The sequence below is a fragment of the Topomyia yanbarensis genome, chromosome 1 (assembly GCF_030247195.1).
Source record: "Topomyia yanbarensis strain Yona2022 chromosome 1, ASM3024719v1, whole genome shotgun sequence".
Taxonomy (NCBI): domain Eukaryota; kingdom Metazoa; phylum Arthropoda; class Insecta; order Diptera; family Culicidae; genus Topomyia; species Topomyia yanbarensis.
In genome coordinates, this window is record NC_080670.1 from 81,872,818 (window position 1) to 81,889,442 (window position 16,625).

Here is a 16,625-nt window from a genome sequence, read left to right on the forward strand (position 1 = left end):
AATGAATAAAAATTTGATTTCTAGGAAAAGTTGTGGGGTGTCGGTTTTACCCACAGTGTCGGTTTTTCCCACAATTCCCCTAAATGTTTACACAGGTTTTTCGGGAAAGTTTGTTCTAGCTTATATGTTTGTTCTCTGTGGTGGAAGTAAGAGGAAAGCAATTCCAGTTTCTATTGCACTCGTATAAAAGTTATTGAATGGACTGGTTCTCAGGAATAAAGCAAATATATTGACCCTAACGCATTGATCATAATTTATATGCATTTCAACGATTGTACATAGGTCGAGTAATTAATGATAGAGTGCGCCACCCTAACGAGTGAGCCCAAAATAGTGTTATCACCCTATTTGCAATATGAAAAGCCTACAAATGTATGAGATTCTTGAAAAGTCTTGACAAGAATTCACAGAATCCGCGTAAAACAAATATTTTTTTAATATGAGCGCTGTAGGATTATACGCAAAAATGCTTTTACTTAAATTTGATTTATTTGAGAAAGACAAAAAAGCGTTCTCCAATATTTCAATATATTGTAGGAAAAAGTACAGCCTTTCAAATGCAATCAAAATTATCAATTTTCGTTTGCCCCCTTTTGAGATATCGACATTTGAAAAGGGCGTATTTTTAAGTGAAAATTAAGTATAACTTTTGACAAGACAAATTTTTTTTTTTTCATCAAAAGTTGCCTCTAATCATGTTCTAAAAGTACACTGAGGGGTACTTTTGTGAGAAAAATCATATTAAAAAACTGTACGGAGAAAACTGCTTTTTTGAGAGACATCCTAAGCTATGATACGGAACTCACTATAAAATGAAAACGGTTTGAGATACAAAGTTAGTATCTTCAACAAAGTTGCTTAGAATTGATTGTTCTAGAATCTTGCAGAAGAAAGTATCATTCTCTCTGAACTATAATTTGAAATAATGTCTACAACTTTGACATTTTAAGGGCCACGCTAAAACTGTTTCAGCCAAAAGATGCAGTTTGTCACGCACAATAAATGTTTCTAAGACACCAAATCTCTAAACCTAAAGATGAATGCGTTAACAATTGTTTCCCGCTAATTTCGCTTCCTGGACCACTGTGCAGTCATATATGGTTAACAAAATAAAGTAAACGTATACCGGGTTACAGAACAACGTACTATGTGCCATACGGTGTGCGTTGTTAGTAGGAGTAGAATTATACTGGTGATTTCAACCGTTAGGGAGCTGTCTTGTTTCGTATGTTCCCCAAACAAGCGGCAAACATTCTTCGTCGCCGGTAGGTACAAACACCGATTAACTCCGGTTCTCATTATCTTGTAGGTTACACAGATGCACTCGCAAACGTAGCGTTACTGACTCGTGCTGATTCTATACACCAATACGATTTTGTACACTACACGTAATCTCTGTTACTTCATTGCTATCGTTGGGCACTACATATCGCTCCGGCGTATCGAGTCTGAAAGATAGGTTCAGATGATCTGTCTGTGAGTGTGTTGAATAGTTTTTGCTTCGTTCGTTTTCTGGTCGTTCAATACAATATCGCGAATCACAAAACTCCCCGCCTCATAAGGCATTTCTGTGATACATTTTATCGAAAAGTCGATGCCCGATGCTGATGACACTTCGGTATTACTCGTCCCATCACCGTAGCTAGATGTGATGTCTTCAACATCACTCGTGATATTAGTCGGAACAATTGAAGTAGCTAATTTTGACGTCTTGCTTGGGCATGGTATACATGTCCGTTTATTCAGCAATCTGAGGGTTCTGTTGACAGCAAAATGCATACGTAGAAACAAACAAAATTAATTGGTTGAATTCAAAAGTAAAACACCAACTATTACTCACGTAAAAATTATAAATTTTTTCTTTTAAGATCACAATACTTCACTCAATTAGTTCCAAATCACGATGCTCTGCTCGTTTGGATACATCAAATTTCTGCTCGTTTGGATACGTTAAATTCCTCTTGTCCAGACTCTAACTAGAGTGCTCTACTGCTGATGGGGGTCGAGCTTAGCATAATCCCTCAAGTCCACCAGCATGTCTCCTGGCAAAGACAGACTTGTCCCTCTTTACCATGAGAACCGACAAAAGAAAAGCCACGCAAGATCACTACTGAAAACCTGTCGACGATTAGCATCAATCAATGAGATTGCTGCTGCTGTTTTATTAGACTATTGCCATTGCGCTTACAGACCATAGCGGGTTTGTTACATTGTGTAAGATGGTGGTTGAGTCTGCAGCGGCTACCCACCGCTGCCGATGGATTTTCATCAGTTCCTTTTTCTTTTTTCCGGCTTTATATCGACTATGCATCACATCGTTACATTTTAACGACATTCAAGTAGCTGGAGATTACTGGGTAGGGAAAGTTATCAAAATATAGAGCAGTGGTATTCAACTTTTTTTGTTCTATGTACCCCTTTTCGAATATTGATCACCATGATTTATAGTGTGAAAATTGTTTACCATCATTACTCTGCCAGAAAAAATGATTTTCAGTTGGATAAGAACCATAATTTTACATCAGAAACCTGTTTCTGACCACTTTTAGTAAGCATCTCAATTCTTGAAACACTGAAACACATATAAACACAAATATCTGACGGAAATGTTTGTATAACAAGTAAAAATTTGTCCCGCATAATTCACCCCCTACATTAGTTTAATTTACCCCTGGGGGTGAATTCACCCTTGGTTGAAAACCACTGATTTAGAGCCACAGTACTCAAGCAGGAGCAAGGTTGTAGTATTCAGATCGGAAAATTAGAAGTGACAGGGTCATTCGAACAGGCTTCATAACTTACGGACTTAACTTTTGTCTGCTGGTGGACTTGAGTGATTCGTAGTTATGCTGCCTAAGCTCGACCCCATCAGCAGAAGACAAAAGTTAAGCCCGTTAGATATTAAGCCTATGTGACTACATAGTCGAAATAAAAAAGGAAAAAAAAAACATTTAGATTCAAACGTGAAAAAAAATTGTCGCGGATCCCCCGGTGGATTATTTCTGATTTAGTTTTAAATTAAAGCTAAAAGTTTCTTTCATCCAATAATGAACAATACAGCAATGCTTATTTTTTGCCATAATATTGTTCTATTATACACACCCTATCAAATTTTCAAAAGACTGCTTGGCGAAAATCCATTTTGAATTCAATAATATTAATATTCAAAAATAACTGCTCGTCTAGAGTAGAATGGTTAACTTACAATCTTTTTCGTTTTGGAAGACATCGCTAGTAACAGTCGAATATTGTTGAAGAAGGACGTATGTCGAACTAGAATCAGATCCAAATAACCATCACCGAGATGACAGTAAGGATTGAAACCTTGCGGACTGCGCAGGCATGCGCAAGAAATATTAGCACCATTCACCATTAAGAACTTTCCAGTTATAGTCACTTCTTCAACATCATGCTCGTTTTGATTAATACTCTTCGAAGACGCATACTCGCAGCGTTGACAATTTTCTAAACATCTTATACCATCGGTTGGACTGTTTTGATTGCTGTTATTGCCATTGATTATTTCTTTTTCCAGGTGTACAGTACCCTTATAGCCACGGTTCCGAAGAAATTTTTTTACTCCTGCAAAAAAAAATCGTGAGAGTGACAGATTAGCATATTTTTCATAACATTGCATTCCAACGAACCTGAATACTCATATCGCTTCGGTCCCATCCAGCGATAGTTCTCGCTATCCATTGCCACGTCTCCTAGAAACCCATAGGATATAACGCTTGCATATAGTTTGAGTAACTGAGGTTGATTTATTTTAGTGCTATTGCTAGTTCCATTAGTAAAATTATCACTCTGTGTTTGCTCTGGCGTTCCGTTCGTTGCGCATGGATTAGAAACAGTGTGTTTGCGATGAACACTGGATATATCTAAACCATGTGATTGACCCAGAATAATATGGATGATTGACGTTCTCACATCATTAGATCCGTTTAAACAATATGCAACCGTGTCAGTACTGCCTGCTGGAATTATTCCAATGGGAATGCTTGGCTTTGGAAGGTACGGTGGATTGCGAGTGTCCAAACCTAGAGATAAAAATTCAAGTATAAGTATCAATTCTCAAAAAATTAACCTACAGGATTAAGCTTAGATAAAGGCAACAACGTTATTTACAGATTATTATAAGGTCGCATTATTTTTTCTTTGGAAAATATTTTTTTCTCTTTTTGCATTCTCGGAAATATTACCGTTTTAAGAATAGGTACAATTCAAATACATTTGAAGAAATTCGAGCAATTGACAAAGTTGCAGCTGTTGATACCAAGTTCGGTGTAGGTATTGGTTATCACCGGAATAAGCAAAAATATAAAGAAAATATAAATATCGGCGAAAATTTTGCATAATTTTTTCCGAAAGTTGTCTTACTGGTGCTGTAGAGCTAGTTTGACATAATGGTCGTTTGGCATAACTTATATATTAAATATATACATTAAATTCTCTGTTATTAGGCGTTGACGCCTAATGTGTCTACGCCACATCACTTTAACTTTGATGCTGTCCGGCATCGCTCCACTCCGTTGGATTTAAACTAGTAGATAGCCCCTATGTTTGAGTAATCCGGGCAAACGAGTGGATCACAGGTTTGCTTGCAAGGGGCCGCCGACCCGGATGGTCTCCCTTATGCGACAAAGCCAAGGGCTATGTTTGAAAGAATAATCAACCCTTATGTTTAGGTAAACCGATCAAATAATCAGTTCAACAGTTTGCTTGCGAACTTATTTCACATTAAGATTCAAAGAACTGTTCATGTTTGAAAGAAGGAGTAAACTAGTGATCCACTCGTTCGCCCGGTTTACTCAGGGATTGATTCCTTCTTTCAAATATGCGCAGTTCTTTCGATCTATATACCAAACAGGCCTTTTTTGTCGTATAACTGAGACCAAAGATCGCCGACTTGCCGTCGGAAGCGGCGACCCTCACAAGCATCATCCACTCGTTTGCCCGGGTTACTCAAACATAGGGGCTATCAACTAGTTTAAGTTTGACGGAGCAGAGCGATGTTTGATAGCGCCATACTTAAAGCGATGTGGCGTAGTCACATTTTGCGTCAAAGCCTATTATAACAGAGATTTCAATGTATATTTCAAATTATGCCAAACGACCATTATGTCAAATGACAATTATGCAAAACGATCATTATGCCAAATGACCATTATGCCAAATGAGCAATATGCCAAACGAAAGCATGTGCCACCTGCTGTTATGCCAAATGAACTTATGCCAAACGACGTGCTCCCCTCCGATTCCCCGTAAACTAATAGTATTCGAGAGACAAATAATAAGCAGGATTATAGTACTAACGCCTGATGAAGATGACAACTGTTACTCATTTGTAAGTAGAAGAGCTTTTGGTTATAATCAGTAACTGTTAAGTATGTTATTCAGGATAATTCATCATGAGCTTTTGTTAAACTAGTAAAAAAAAATTATATCGCAAAATCTTTATTATCACTCGGAAGAACATTCTTTATCATTTTTTGTTTGAAAACAATTTCATTTAACCTTCTTTAGGTGTTGGGGCCAACATGACCTAAAATGAACTTTCAAAATGCTTTAACTTTTTATGTTTTGCATCTAAAAGCTTGGAAGTACTTTTCTTTTCCTCTTTCATAGAGAGCAACGATTTCCAATACAGCTAAAAAATTTTGAACGTTCCTGAATGGACGTACAAAAAAGTTACGAATGAGGTGTTAGCAGGTCATATTGACCCGGATTTTGAACTCAGTTTTAAGACACATTTTCAGTCAAATCTATATGAACTTGTACCCAAATTGTTTGTTAGAGTTTCAATTTTCAGTTTCTGACCAGGTTGGCCAGTGGGAAACGGTGCCGAATGGGGTCATGTATGCAGAATCGTCATCATAAATCACAGGTTAATTGACTGAATAGTAATGATAAAAACGCACAAAACAAAACTGAGAAAGTACACGTGAGTTTTGTACATGATGCGACCTATGTTGGATGTTTCGCATTACGATTCCAATGCTGATTCCGCGGTACAATAGCATTTCTCATAATACTCATAATACTGAATGTGGTCAATCGATGAAACTGATTCCAAAATTTTGTAATATTCTTAAAAGATTATATAAAATTCCATCTATAATGATATGGATACTCTGATTCAAATACTGACCCTGAATTCTACGTGAAAATCCTAAACACCCTATCAGTCACATAATGGCCAGCCGGATAATTCAGAACATTCACTGAACTGATCAATTCATAAAGGTGGTAGGATAATTTCGGGAGAGATGCCGGGCCAGGAGAGATGCCGCACTCTCTATATCTCGTTCATGGGGTCACTTTTATACGGTAATATGATATTGTGAGTTTGTCTTTCAAATAATTATAACTCTAAAGATGTAAAATAATCCTTTTTAACTACTCACGAAAATTTTATAAATGATTTTGTGCGTTCAGTTGCATCACGGAGTGCCGAAAATTTTTCAGCACCGCATTAAAATTTCGTTTTTTTAAATTGTTCGCTTTTTTGGTAAATCATGTATCGGTTGAATAGCTGGGACCTTTTACAAGGCATTCTGCTCATGAGCACGATCATCCATAATTTTAGAGGAAAATGTCGTCGTGCGGCATCTCTCCCCTACAATTGGGAGATATGCCGCATCAAAATTGCGGGTGAGATGCCGCACTCAATGGAGGAGGATGCATAGCTAAAATGTATTTTTTCACCTCGGAATGTCATTAAATGACCATTTGCGTCAGGTATAGGTTTTTAATAAGGTATATCCACAAACTAACGGACCTAACACAGTGACATATAGGATTATGAGTCTATTTATCTATATATTCAAACGGGCGATATGTATCTAAGTATTAGTTACTTCGGTTTATTCTTTAAAGTTTCAGGCACTAATTTTCGTGAACGCATTGATTTGTAGTGATGTCAATATTGAGATAAAAGCGAAAATATTAACGAATTGGTGCTTTTTCAAAATGAATCTTTCAATAACAAACCTAAGTTGTATAAATTCATTGGGAGAAACAGCCAAACAGTGCTTTTAAGGAACTGCTACCAACACATAGATATGTAAGATAACACGTTCGGTTCTTCCGAGGTCTTTTTAAAAACGCTATTCACAACTGACTGACTTTATTTTTCATGAATTGATTACTTGGAACCTATTAAAATAACCCTAAACTCCTAACGCAGCACTTCCCAAAGTGAGGGTGGTTGCTAAAGTTGTCGTCGTCTTATGCTGAGTCGGCAGGCCGGTTGTCGTCATCCATGGCCTCGATAAATCTGCTAGCAATGAAGTTTTGTTCCGTGGTTCGCGTGGCTGAATAATTTGGATTTCGTCGTTAACTGCTTTCCCCTCAAGATTGGATCGTCTCGATGCAATTTCGTTGAGATTAATTTTCTCCGGATTGTTTGGTTGTTGCTGTTCCAGGTTGATGGTTACGTTGGTTTTGTTGAGTTTTGTTATTTGCTTGTTCCAACTATAGACTGCTATGCAGATGCCTAAAATGATACAAATGGAAGATAACCCCTAACTAGCAGATGTTTGGAGGGAATGTCGGTATTTGATAAACTGAATTTGCTCTCGGTTTTTGAAGTGCAACTTCTTCAATTCCTGTAGGTCCATTTCTATTTCGAAATTGTCTTGTTCGATTTTGACTCCATCTATAGGTATCATTGTTGGCAATGCTTTCGTGGAGAATGTGTAGGTGCTAAAGTTTTTTGCGTCTAGAGAGATTGTGCAGTTCGAGAGGAAAATCAGTATTGTTCCGGAGAGCTTTCTGTTATTCTGCATACAATTAGATGACAGGGTGACTGACGTATTTTTGATAATGACGTAATTGTCGGTCAGTCGCATCATACTGGTCAAATTCCAGTAATTCGAAAAAGGACATTTTCCCGGTAAACGGCGTATGATTTTGGAAAAAAACATTGGTCATCAGAGATGTCTTGCAGTTTGTTTTCGTCGCAAATTGTATCTTCTCCGATTTGTTGACAATCATCCGTAAGAAAATAGGTGAGATTTCTGTAAATAGCCGCTTGATGCCACGGTAGTTTAATGATTCGGTCATTGGTTGGAAGTGGTTCTAACAAGATATTGTTGAACGAGTACGGTAAGACTTGCGGAATGACGATGATGAAGTAGAGAATTGGTTCTTTAAAGATGGTTCGCACGTCGAGATAATCGTAGGCTTGGTCTGGGTGAAGAATGGTTATATTCTGCTCTTCTAATCTATCTAAAATGAATTTCAATTCTTCTGATTCTAAAAAGTTCTTTGATATTACATTAATTTTCGCAAGTTGTATTACTTCGAAGATTGAATCAAAATGTTTTTGTATAAGTTCAATGTGGTATGAGATCTTGAATGCTTGTCTTATTGCCGTGAAGTTTTGATTTATAAAATTATTAATAATTAACGATTGCCTAGCTGCTATTAGCTGTTGTTTAATTATTTTTTGCTCGGTGTTAACAGAATCTATAATTTTATTAATACGTTTTTCTAGGTGTTTGTTCAATGTTACTTGGATGTTGTTTTGTTTAACAAGATCTTGATTACTTTCTCTCAGCTCTTTAATATCGCTATTGATTTCGATAAGGTCATTCTCATCTAGATTTCCTGATACTGCTTTGATAGCTGTTCCTAACAGATTAAATGCTCCTCTCTTGTGTATGATTAATTTACTTGGCAATAGTTTCTTGTATGACTTTTTTGCATCTATTAATTTTGATTTCAGCATATACGTTAGGTGTGTGTAGTCAGTGAAAACTCTAAGTCCTGTTAGTAATAGTTCGATGTTGTCTAATAGTGGTTTGTACTTGTCAAGGTCGATGACGTGGTAAACACGATGTCGTCCTGTTTTTATGAGTGTATTGCCTGTCCGTAGAGTCAATAGTCCGGGATTTCTCGTGAGGTCGTAAAGTTGTATGTTTTGTGAAGTCGTTGTCACAATAGACAGGGTGATTAGGGTCATAAGGTGAGTCCACATTCTGTAATTTATTAAGAGAAAAGAATTTTGTGTGAACTCAAATGCGCCGAATATTTTCTTTATATAGCTCTCGGCCAGAGTGGTCCTCAAAGGTTTTTCCCTTATCTTGGACTACTGTGACTGGGAGAAATCGTTTCCGTCCCTTATTTCTCACACCTTGTACTTTATTGTACACGGTTGCATCCGCTAGTAGGATTGGTGGATCCTCTCTCTCCCTATTATGGTAGCCCAAATTTTTCGATTTTGTTTTCTTTGACTGTTTAACTACTTCGTCAAAAAAAATTATTTCTATTTTTTTGTGAATATCCAAAGGCCTTTCCTCTCCATCCTGTATTCCGTAAAAGATTTCTCTTGGCTTTAATTTCGTTGCGGAATGCACATTGTTGTTATACGACGTGCATGCAATTCTGAAAATTTCTTTATCGGTTAGGTCAGGATATTCCGGTTTAATGCATCGGAAAATTTCACCCAAGGTTGAGTGAAACCTTTCGACTGTTCCATTAATAGAACTGTGGTTTGGAGGGGTGAAATGAATTTGGATATTTAAATTTTCGAAAAGCGATCTGACTTCGATGGATTTCATCGAAGGTTCATTATCTGAGATCATTAAATTTGAGGTACCATAAATGGAGAAATATTTCGTTAGTCCGCTCCTCACGTCGTTGATGTTGCGAGATTTGATGGGTACGATTGGAGCGAATCGCGAAAATTTGTCTATGAATGAAAGAAATATGTTAGGCTGTTTATTGAAAATGTCTAAATGTACTATTTCTAGGGGCTTTTTCGGATTTGGTGTTGATCCTAATTTTATTTTGTATGGATGACGTTCATACTTGTTTTTGTTGCAGATATGACAGAGCCTAACAAATTGTCGAATCTTACATTTCATCGCAGGGAAAAAATAACGGCCAGCAATTTGTTTGTTATTTTCCCAGATGCCTCGGTGGCTGCTAGAATGTGTCTGTTCGATAATTAGGTTTTGGTCTTCTGCTGTTTGAAGATCGATTAAAAATTTGTGGGAGAATATCTTGAACGGTTTACCTCGGCTGAAGTAATTTTTGTAAACTTTTTGAATTGTTTGCATCAAGTTTTCGGGACAAAAGATACAGTTAGATCTTTTTAGATCCATTTTTTCTTTAAACATTTTGATGAGGTATGGAACTCCGAGTGTGATTTTCGTAATAGTTCTTCTGAACATTCGAGGGAATATTTTCTCGTATTGCTCATCTTCGTTATCGCCAATTTTCAGAATAATTTGATTGCTGAAACTATTGAGGGGTATATCGGTGCAAGGTATGTAAGCTGAATCATCTGTGTCAGCGGAATGTACCGTTGCATCGTCCGAAGAAACGTCGTGTTGTGAATCAGATGATGAGGTATCAGCTTCAGCGTCGTTAGCGTTCAGTTCTTCTCGTACTCTCGAGAGACTGTCGGCTACAATATTTTGTTTTCCTGGTCTGTATTTGATTTCAAAATCAAATTCGCCCAGGGAAAGACCCCAATGAACTAGTCGGTTATTGGTATCCTTGAAATTCAAGCCAAAAGTTAGCGGTTTATGTTCAGTGTAAAGAACAAACTTTACCCCATAGAGGTATGATCGAAAATATTTACTTTCCCAAACGAATGCGAGAAGTTCTTTCTCAATTGCGGAGTATTTCGCTTCCGACTTATTAAGTATTCTCGAAGCAAAAGCTATAGGCTTGTCGCTTCCTACAGGCCCTTGAGAGAGGACTGCTCCAATGGCGAAATTTGAAGCGTCCGTTGTTAAACTAAAAGGTTTTGTTAGGTCCGGATATTGTAGTATGTTGCTACTAGAGAGAATATTTTTGCACCTCTCGAAAGCTGTAACAAACTCTTTCGAGTGTGTGATCGACTCTCCTTTACGTAGCGCCCGTGTTAGAGGTTTGGCTATTTTAGCAAAATCTCTGATAAACTTGCGATAGTTTCCTAATATTCCGAGGAAACCTCGAAGTTCCTTCTCGGTTCTAGGCAGTGGCCATTTCCTGATAATTTCAATCTTATCTGGATTAGGCTTTACTCCGTCGCAAGTAACAATGTGGCCAAGAAAGGCAACTTCTTTATGAAGGAATTCGCTTTTGTCAAGCTGAATCTTTAAGTTATACTTTCTTAAGGTCTCGAAAAATGTTCTTACATTATCGAGATGTTCAGTTAGGCTAGTGGAAAATACGATCATGTCATCCATGTACACAAGAAATCTGACACCGATGTGTTCCCTTAGCACGTTGTCCATGACACGTTGGAATGTCAGATGGAGCATTTTTGAGGCCGAAAGGCATTCTCCCTTGTTATGATTTTGTGTTTTATTGCATTCGTGAATGGAAGAAAACGTTTTCGTAATCAGAAATAAGTTTTAACAGGCTATTTTTTCCTCGTGGTTGAGGTGATCTAGCCTCAACTGATCGAAGATGGGCCTTCTACAATTATCCTCAGCAGTTGGCTCTTCTGTCAGAAAATCATTTAATTCTACATCCAACGGTCCCTTCATCGTGAATTTTTCAGGGGTGTCACTCAAGTTGGATATAACGAAAAATGCTCTATTATCAGTGGCATAGTACAGTCCGGAGTTGATAATGACTGCATCACTGATTTTCACATCATTCTCTAAAAAGAAATCTCCTTCAGTGGAGTTCACAGGAAGATTAATTGTTTTGCTCTCGTGAGCATTGAGCGTTATATGGGCTGTGTTCGGGTATTGTCGATGCATTTTGATTGTCTCGTTTGGCAGTTTAAGTTCGTTAGAGGTAGTCAGAATACTGGCCTTTAGTTTTTGTAGGGATTGATAACCAATCAATCCATCGAAAAAGTCATGAAATTCGAAGACGTAAAATCTTAATTTTTCGGTTTGTGGAAACGGACTAAATTCGACGTACTGATTTAAACAGTGTGAACCACTAATATTACGGACCTTGATGGGTTCCGTAAAACGACACCTTTCGAGGTTGACGTGTCGCGGGCTAATATAATTTTTATTAGCGCCAGTGTCCATGAGAAATTTTAATGAACCTTTTGATGTTTGTATTGTAATGTAAGGAATGAAATTCTCTAGGTCGTCGGATGGTGACCTTGAGCCATCAGAAAATTTAAATCGTCTCCCTCTTCATTATTATTAGTGTTGTCGTTTTGTGTTTGAGAAGTTTGCCCTGCATATTCGTCTGCAGGCAGGCACGTAGCCAAATGAGGAGCTAAGGGGCTAAACCCCCCCCCCCCCCGAAATTTTTCAAAAATAAATTGAAGAAGCAACATGTTTTTCGATAACTCGTAAAAAAATTGTATCTTGTTTGGTTTCAACAAATTAATGGGAGAATGGTGAGGAAGATTGCTATTTCGAGCCACCGAAGACATCGGTCACGATATCTACTCAGTATGCCGAGTCTGATAACACACTTCCTTTCATATTGCGTGACTCGTCGGAAGAACAAAAGAAACTGTTACTTTAATTCTTGCTGGGGTGATCCGTCGGATGATTGAATCGCAGAAGCAAGAAGTGGTGCTCCAGCCAAACGTGGAGGCTATTGACTTCCGGAATTTTTGCATAACCGAATTTCATGATGGGAAATATTTGCTGAAGGTAAAAATAGAGGTTATGCTTACGAACTTCGCCTTTAACGAGTTCTACCTTGTCAGGCATTCAGTACCTATGTTATTCAACAAATTAGCCTAATTAGCGAAACCAGTCATTTTGCAACTTGTAACACGTGGTTGATTCTCATATATATGGATGATGAGAAAATCAATGTTCGGCTACAAGATCTGATACCACTTACTTGAACCGCGGGCGAACGACTAGGAGGTTAAAGCCCCAATAAACAAACTTAACTTATTTGAACCGTGGCCATTAAAAGATTCCTGTCACATTTGGAAAAAATGGAATTTATTATAAAGGACACATCTAGGAATTAGACGGGCAGGGTCAGCTAGGATTTCGTCCTACCTGACCCTGCACGTACAAAATGCAATGCGATAGTATCATTATACACGTTACATCTTTGCACATCCATAGTCTCCAATACGATTACCTGAAAAACAAACAGTTGCCAAATTTGTGGCTGCTGTTCATATAATATTGACGGCAAAAACTGCGTCTAGTATCTCAAAATTAACAGTCAGCATCATCATTGAGGAAGTCGACACTGGTGGCCCGTAAGGGAACAAAACAAAAATGAAATCAGATATTCGCGAACATGGACATGGCAGTTACCACGATAATAATACAGAAGTGTACAAGATAGATATGAACTGCCACCAAGACGCGGTTGGTTATGAAAACTATTTCTCAGTCAGTAAACAGGTCAATCGCACGAGATCTGTTAGACAACCATTAGCGTTTTATCATTTTCATTGTTTACATCGTGGAAATGTATTAAAGACTCAAGGCTTCATTTAGCTAATGCATTGAACCGACTCAAATAAACGAATTGTATAATAAAAATTTAGAAGTTTCATAGAAAACTGAGTACAAAAACTGTCCCAAAATTAACATTTATGGCTAGTGATGGCATCTAACAAAACTCATTTTATGCTAGATATTGGACTGAATAAAGAAAGTTAGTTAAATCATACGCAAATTGGATTTCTGTAATAGATTAGAGCACTGTACGCTTAATATAAACGTCAGGCATCTCACTCAAGCGTGCTAAACAAAAACATTTCAATTAGCTGATGACATAGTTGTAGCCGAGACGACAGTTTTTTTTATTTTCGCATCATTTTAATGCAATAGTATTTCTATTGACACTCAATTTCATTTTATGTGGGGAATGCGGCCCGTATTGAAACACTGTTAGTCTGGAAAATCGAACAATAAGCAAGAAAAACGTGAAAAAGTAAACAAGCCAAAAAGTGGTAAACCAGCGGTTTTCCTGAGGTGTTCATCAACCCACGAATCATATATTACTAATTTTGTTGATATACAGAAACGTACACAGCAGCGGTAGGACTAACTGACGTGATTTTACACTTACTTTCCTTCGGATGTCAATTGATCAATTGATGCTAAATCACATATTAGTCAATCAACCATAATAAACTAAATGTTGCAACCACCAGCAGCATTTTAGTCGCTTTCGATGGTTTCTAATTAATGCCTATGTAAGTTTGAAAACGACGTGTCGATAGATTGATCAGACATCAGTAGGTTATCACGGAGAGCGACTAAAATGTTGTAACTAGTTGAGTCTATAAGTCAATAAGGTGGGATTATTGTTTCGATTTCATGTTTTCATTATATTACAGTCTTTTGTTTTATTTTTGGTCTTTATGGAATAAGATGATAAGACATCACGGAGAAAAAAAGCAAAAAGGAATCAATAAATTGAAATCGAGGGGAAGTAAATGCGATGTATTCCCTTCTATGTGTCGAAATTAAGAGATGCTGAAATTATTGAGCTTGTTCACATTTATAGTTTCTAGTTATGTTGTCAGCAATGAAGCATTTAGTAAAATTTTACGTAAATTAAATGATAGTAGTAACAGTGTTAAGTGATTTTCATTCGATTTGTGGACAATTTTCTAGAATAGATTAAATTCCGGGCAGTTATCTTTAGTTGATTAAATCATTGAAATACATAAGTCATTCCACGTCAATTCCTTCCAAAATGTTTTCTTACCTTCTTTAGCTAAAAATAATTGACACGTATTTTTTGGTTTGGCTAAATATTTTTTTTCAAGTTATTCGCTTTTGAACTTTTGAAGTCTATAAAATTGAACATTTTTCAATCACTGATAACTCGGAAACGACTCGATATATAGAAAAAAATATTAAATAAAAATGTTGCGTTTTCAAATAAGCTTACCAAAAAAATCACATTTTTTTGTTATATAACCTATGAAATTTGCAATGACTTGAAACAAATTGAATTTTGTTAAGGTTGGACCAAATTTTTTATTTATCATTTTCTTTAAGTATTAAAATCATGTTAAAAAGATTGTGTAAAAATTTGGCAGTGGAATTCTTTGCGAGATATTACAATTATAAACATAAAACAAGGCAATTTTACACTAAATGCCCAGTGAAAGGCCTGTTATAACTGAAATATCTCGTAAAACACTTCGAGTTCCATTCTGAAATTTTCACATAATCTTCTTAATATAGTTATGTAATCAAAATAAATTTGATTTCGGGGGACTTTAAAAAAAATTTGCTTTTAACATTAGAATACCCCCAAAAAAGTCTTAAATTTGCAGAATGCGAGTCATTCCACGATTTACAACTATAATTTTAGTTCCTTTCATTTTTTTTGCATTCTTTAGCTGAAAATTATAGACACGATTTTTTTACTTTGGCTGAATTTGATATTTTTGTTTCAAGTTATGAGTTTTTGAACTTAATAAAATACTAGCTAATACCCATCGCGCATTGATGCGACTTTCAACTAAATAGGAGGAAACCACAATTTGTTCCGAAGCGCCATCTTGTAGGCAGATAATCCCCACCAATAGCACACAAACACGCTCCATAACAAATTCCTACTATGCATAAATTTTTACGGCAATTGGTTAAGCCGTTTGGGAGTCCATAAATCGTATACATACAAATATCGCCTTTTAATAATATAGTGATTCTTTAAAGTTTTATAAATTTAATAGAATTGGACATTTTTCAATCCCTGATAACTGAGAAACTATTAGATTTCTGGAAAAAAGCATTAAATAATAAAAGCTGCGTTTTCGGAAGATCTCGGGGGATTTTTTTGTAATATTTGTTTTTGTTAAATAATTCCCTCCCCAAGGTTTAGGGGTTTGACGGTATTGCAAACATCATCAAGCATCAATTGCTTTAAGATGGGTATTGCATTACGCCTCGATAGTGGTGCATCGAGGAGACCGAGCGGGCTTATGCGCCTTTTTTATGTTATGTGTTTTTTCATACTCTGCACCAGCGCATACCAACGCTAAACCACTGGTCTATGCGCAGTGTCGTGGCCGACTGGCGGATCGACGTAGATTGATTTTTGCTGTGTACCATGTTTGCAAATATTGTTCTAATGGTGGTATTCGTGCACGGGGCTCACGGAGGGAGTCATTGTGTGTCCATATATCGGTCGACTTCGTCATCATGCATATACTAATTAAATTAATTTAATAATTAAATCAATTTAATAAAGTAGATTAAGTAGAAACCTATTAGTTGTAGCTTTGTGATAATCGTAGTTTTTCGTACTAGTGTACGACTGTTATGTGCTGGTCGTATGTCTATCTATGTATGTATTCGTCTGAGTATTTGTGACAGTTGGGTCAGGGAATGAATGCAGAACTGACGTATATGATAGAATAGTGGCTAATACTTCTGGTGATCAATCTGAGCATTTGGTTCTGTTCATTCGGGAAAGTCGGGTTGGATAAATTAGGGTAAAATAAATTTACCGACGCACGTGAGTCATCCAGTCATTCCATTCCCAGCATAGCATGATGAAAGTCTAACAGCATGCAATTGTCGTTAATGATAAATATACAACATTTGCTGCATTTAGACAAGTTTGATTGCATGTTACATGTGTTTTTCTATTCTACTTCATTAGTCTTTTTCTTTTGTACATCTATTAGTTTGCTTTTCCATTATTTATGTATACCAAAATAGTAGTGTTCAATTTATACACTTCTAATCAAGCTCTTTGCATCTTTT

General features: G+C 36.8%; 1 protein-coding gene across 6 annotated transcripts in view; it reads right to left on the reverse strand.

Annotated features, from left to right (window-relative positions):
* Positions 1-16,625, reverse strand: part of LOC131678018 (ceramide kinase) — a 365,282-nt gene that overhangs the window by 54,731 nt on the left and 293,926 nt on the right. For all 6 annotated transcript variants that reach the window (XM_058958142.1, XM_058958146.1, XM_058958141.1 and 3 more), the window contains exons 6-7: positions 3,648-4,040; positions 3,206-3,582 (exon numbers count right to left, since the gene is read on the reverse strand). In XM_058958142.1, coding sequence (XP_058814125.1) covers positions 3,206-3,582; positions 3,648-4,040 — 770 coding nt within the window. The remainder of the gene's footprint in view (positions 1-3,205; positions 3,583-3,647; positions 4,041-16,625) is intronic.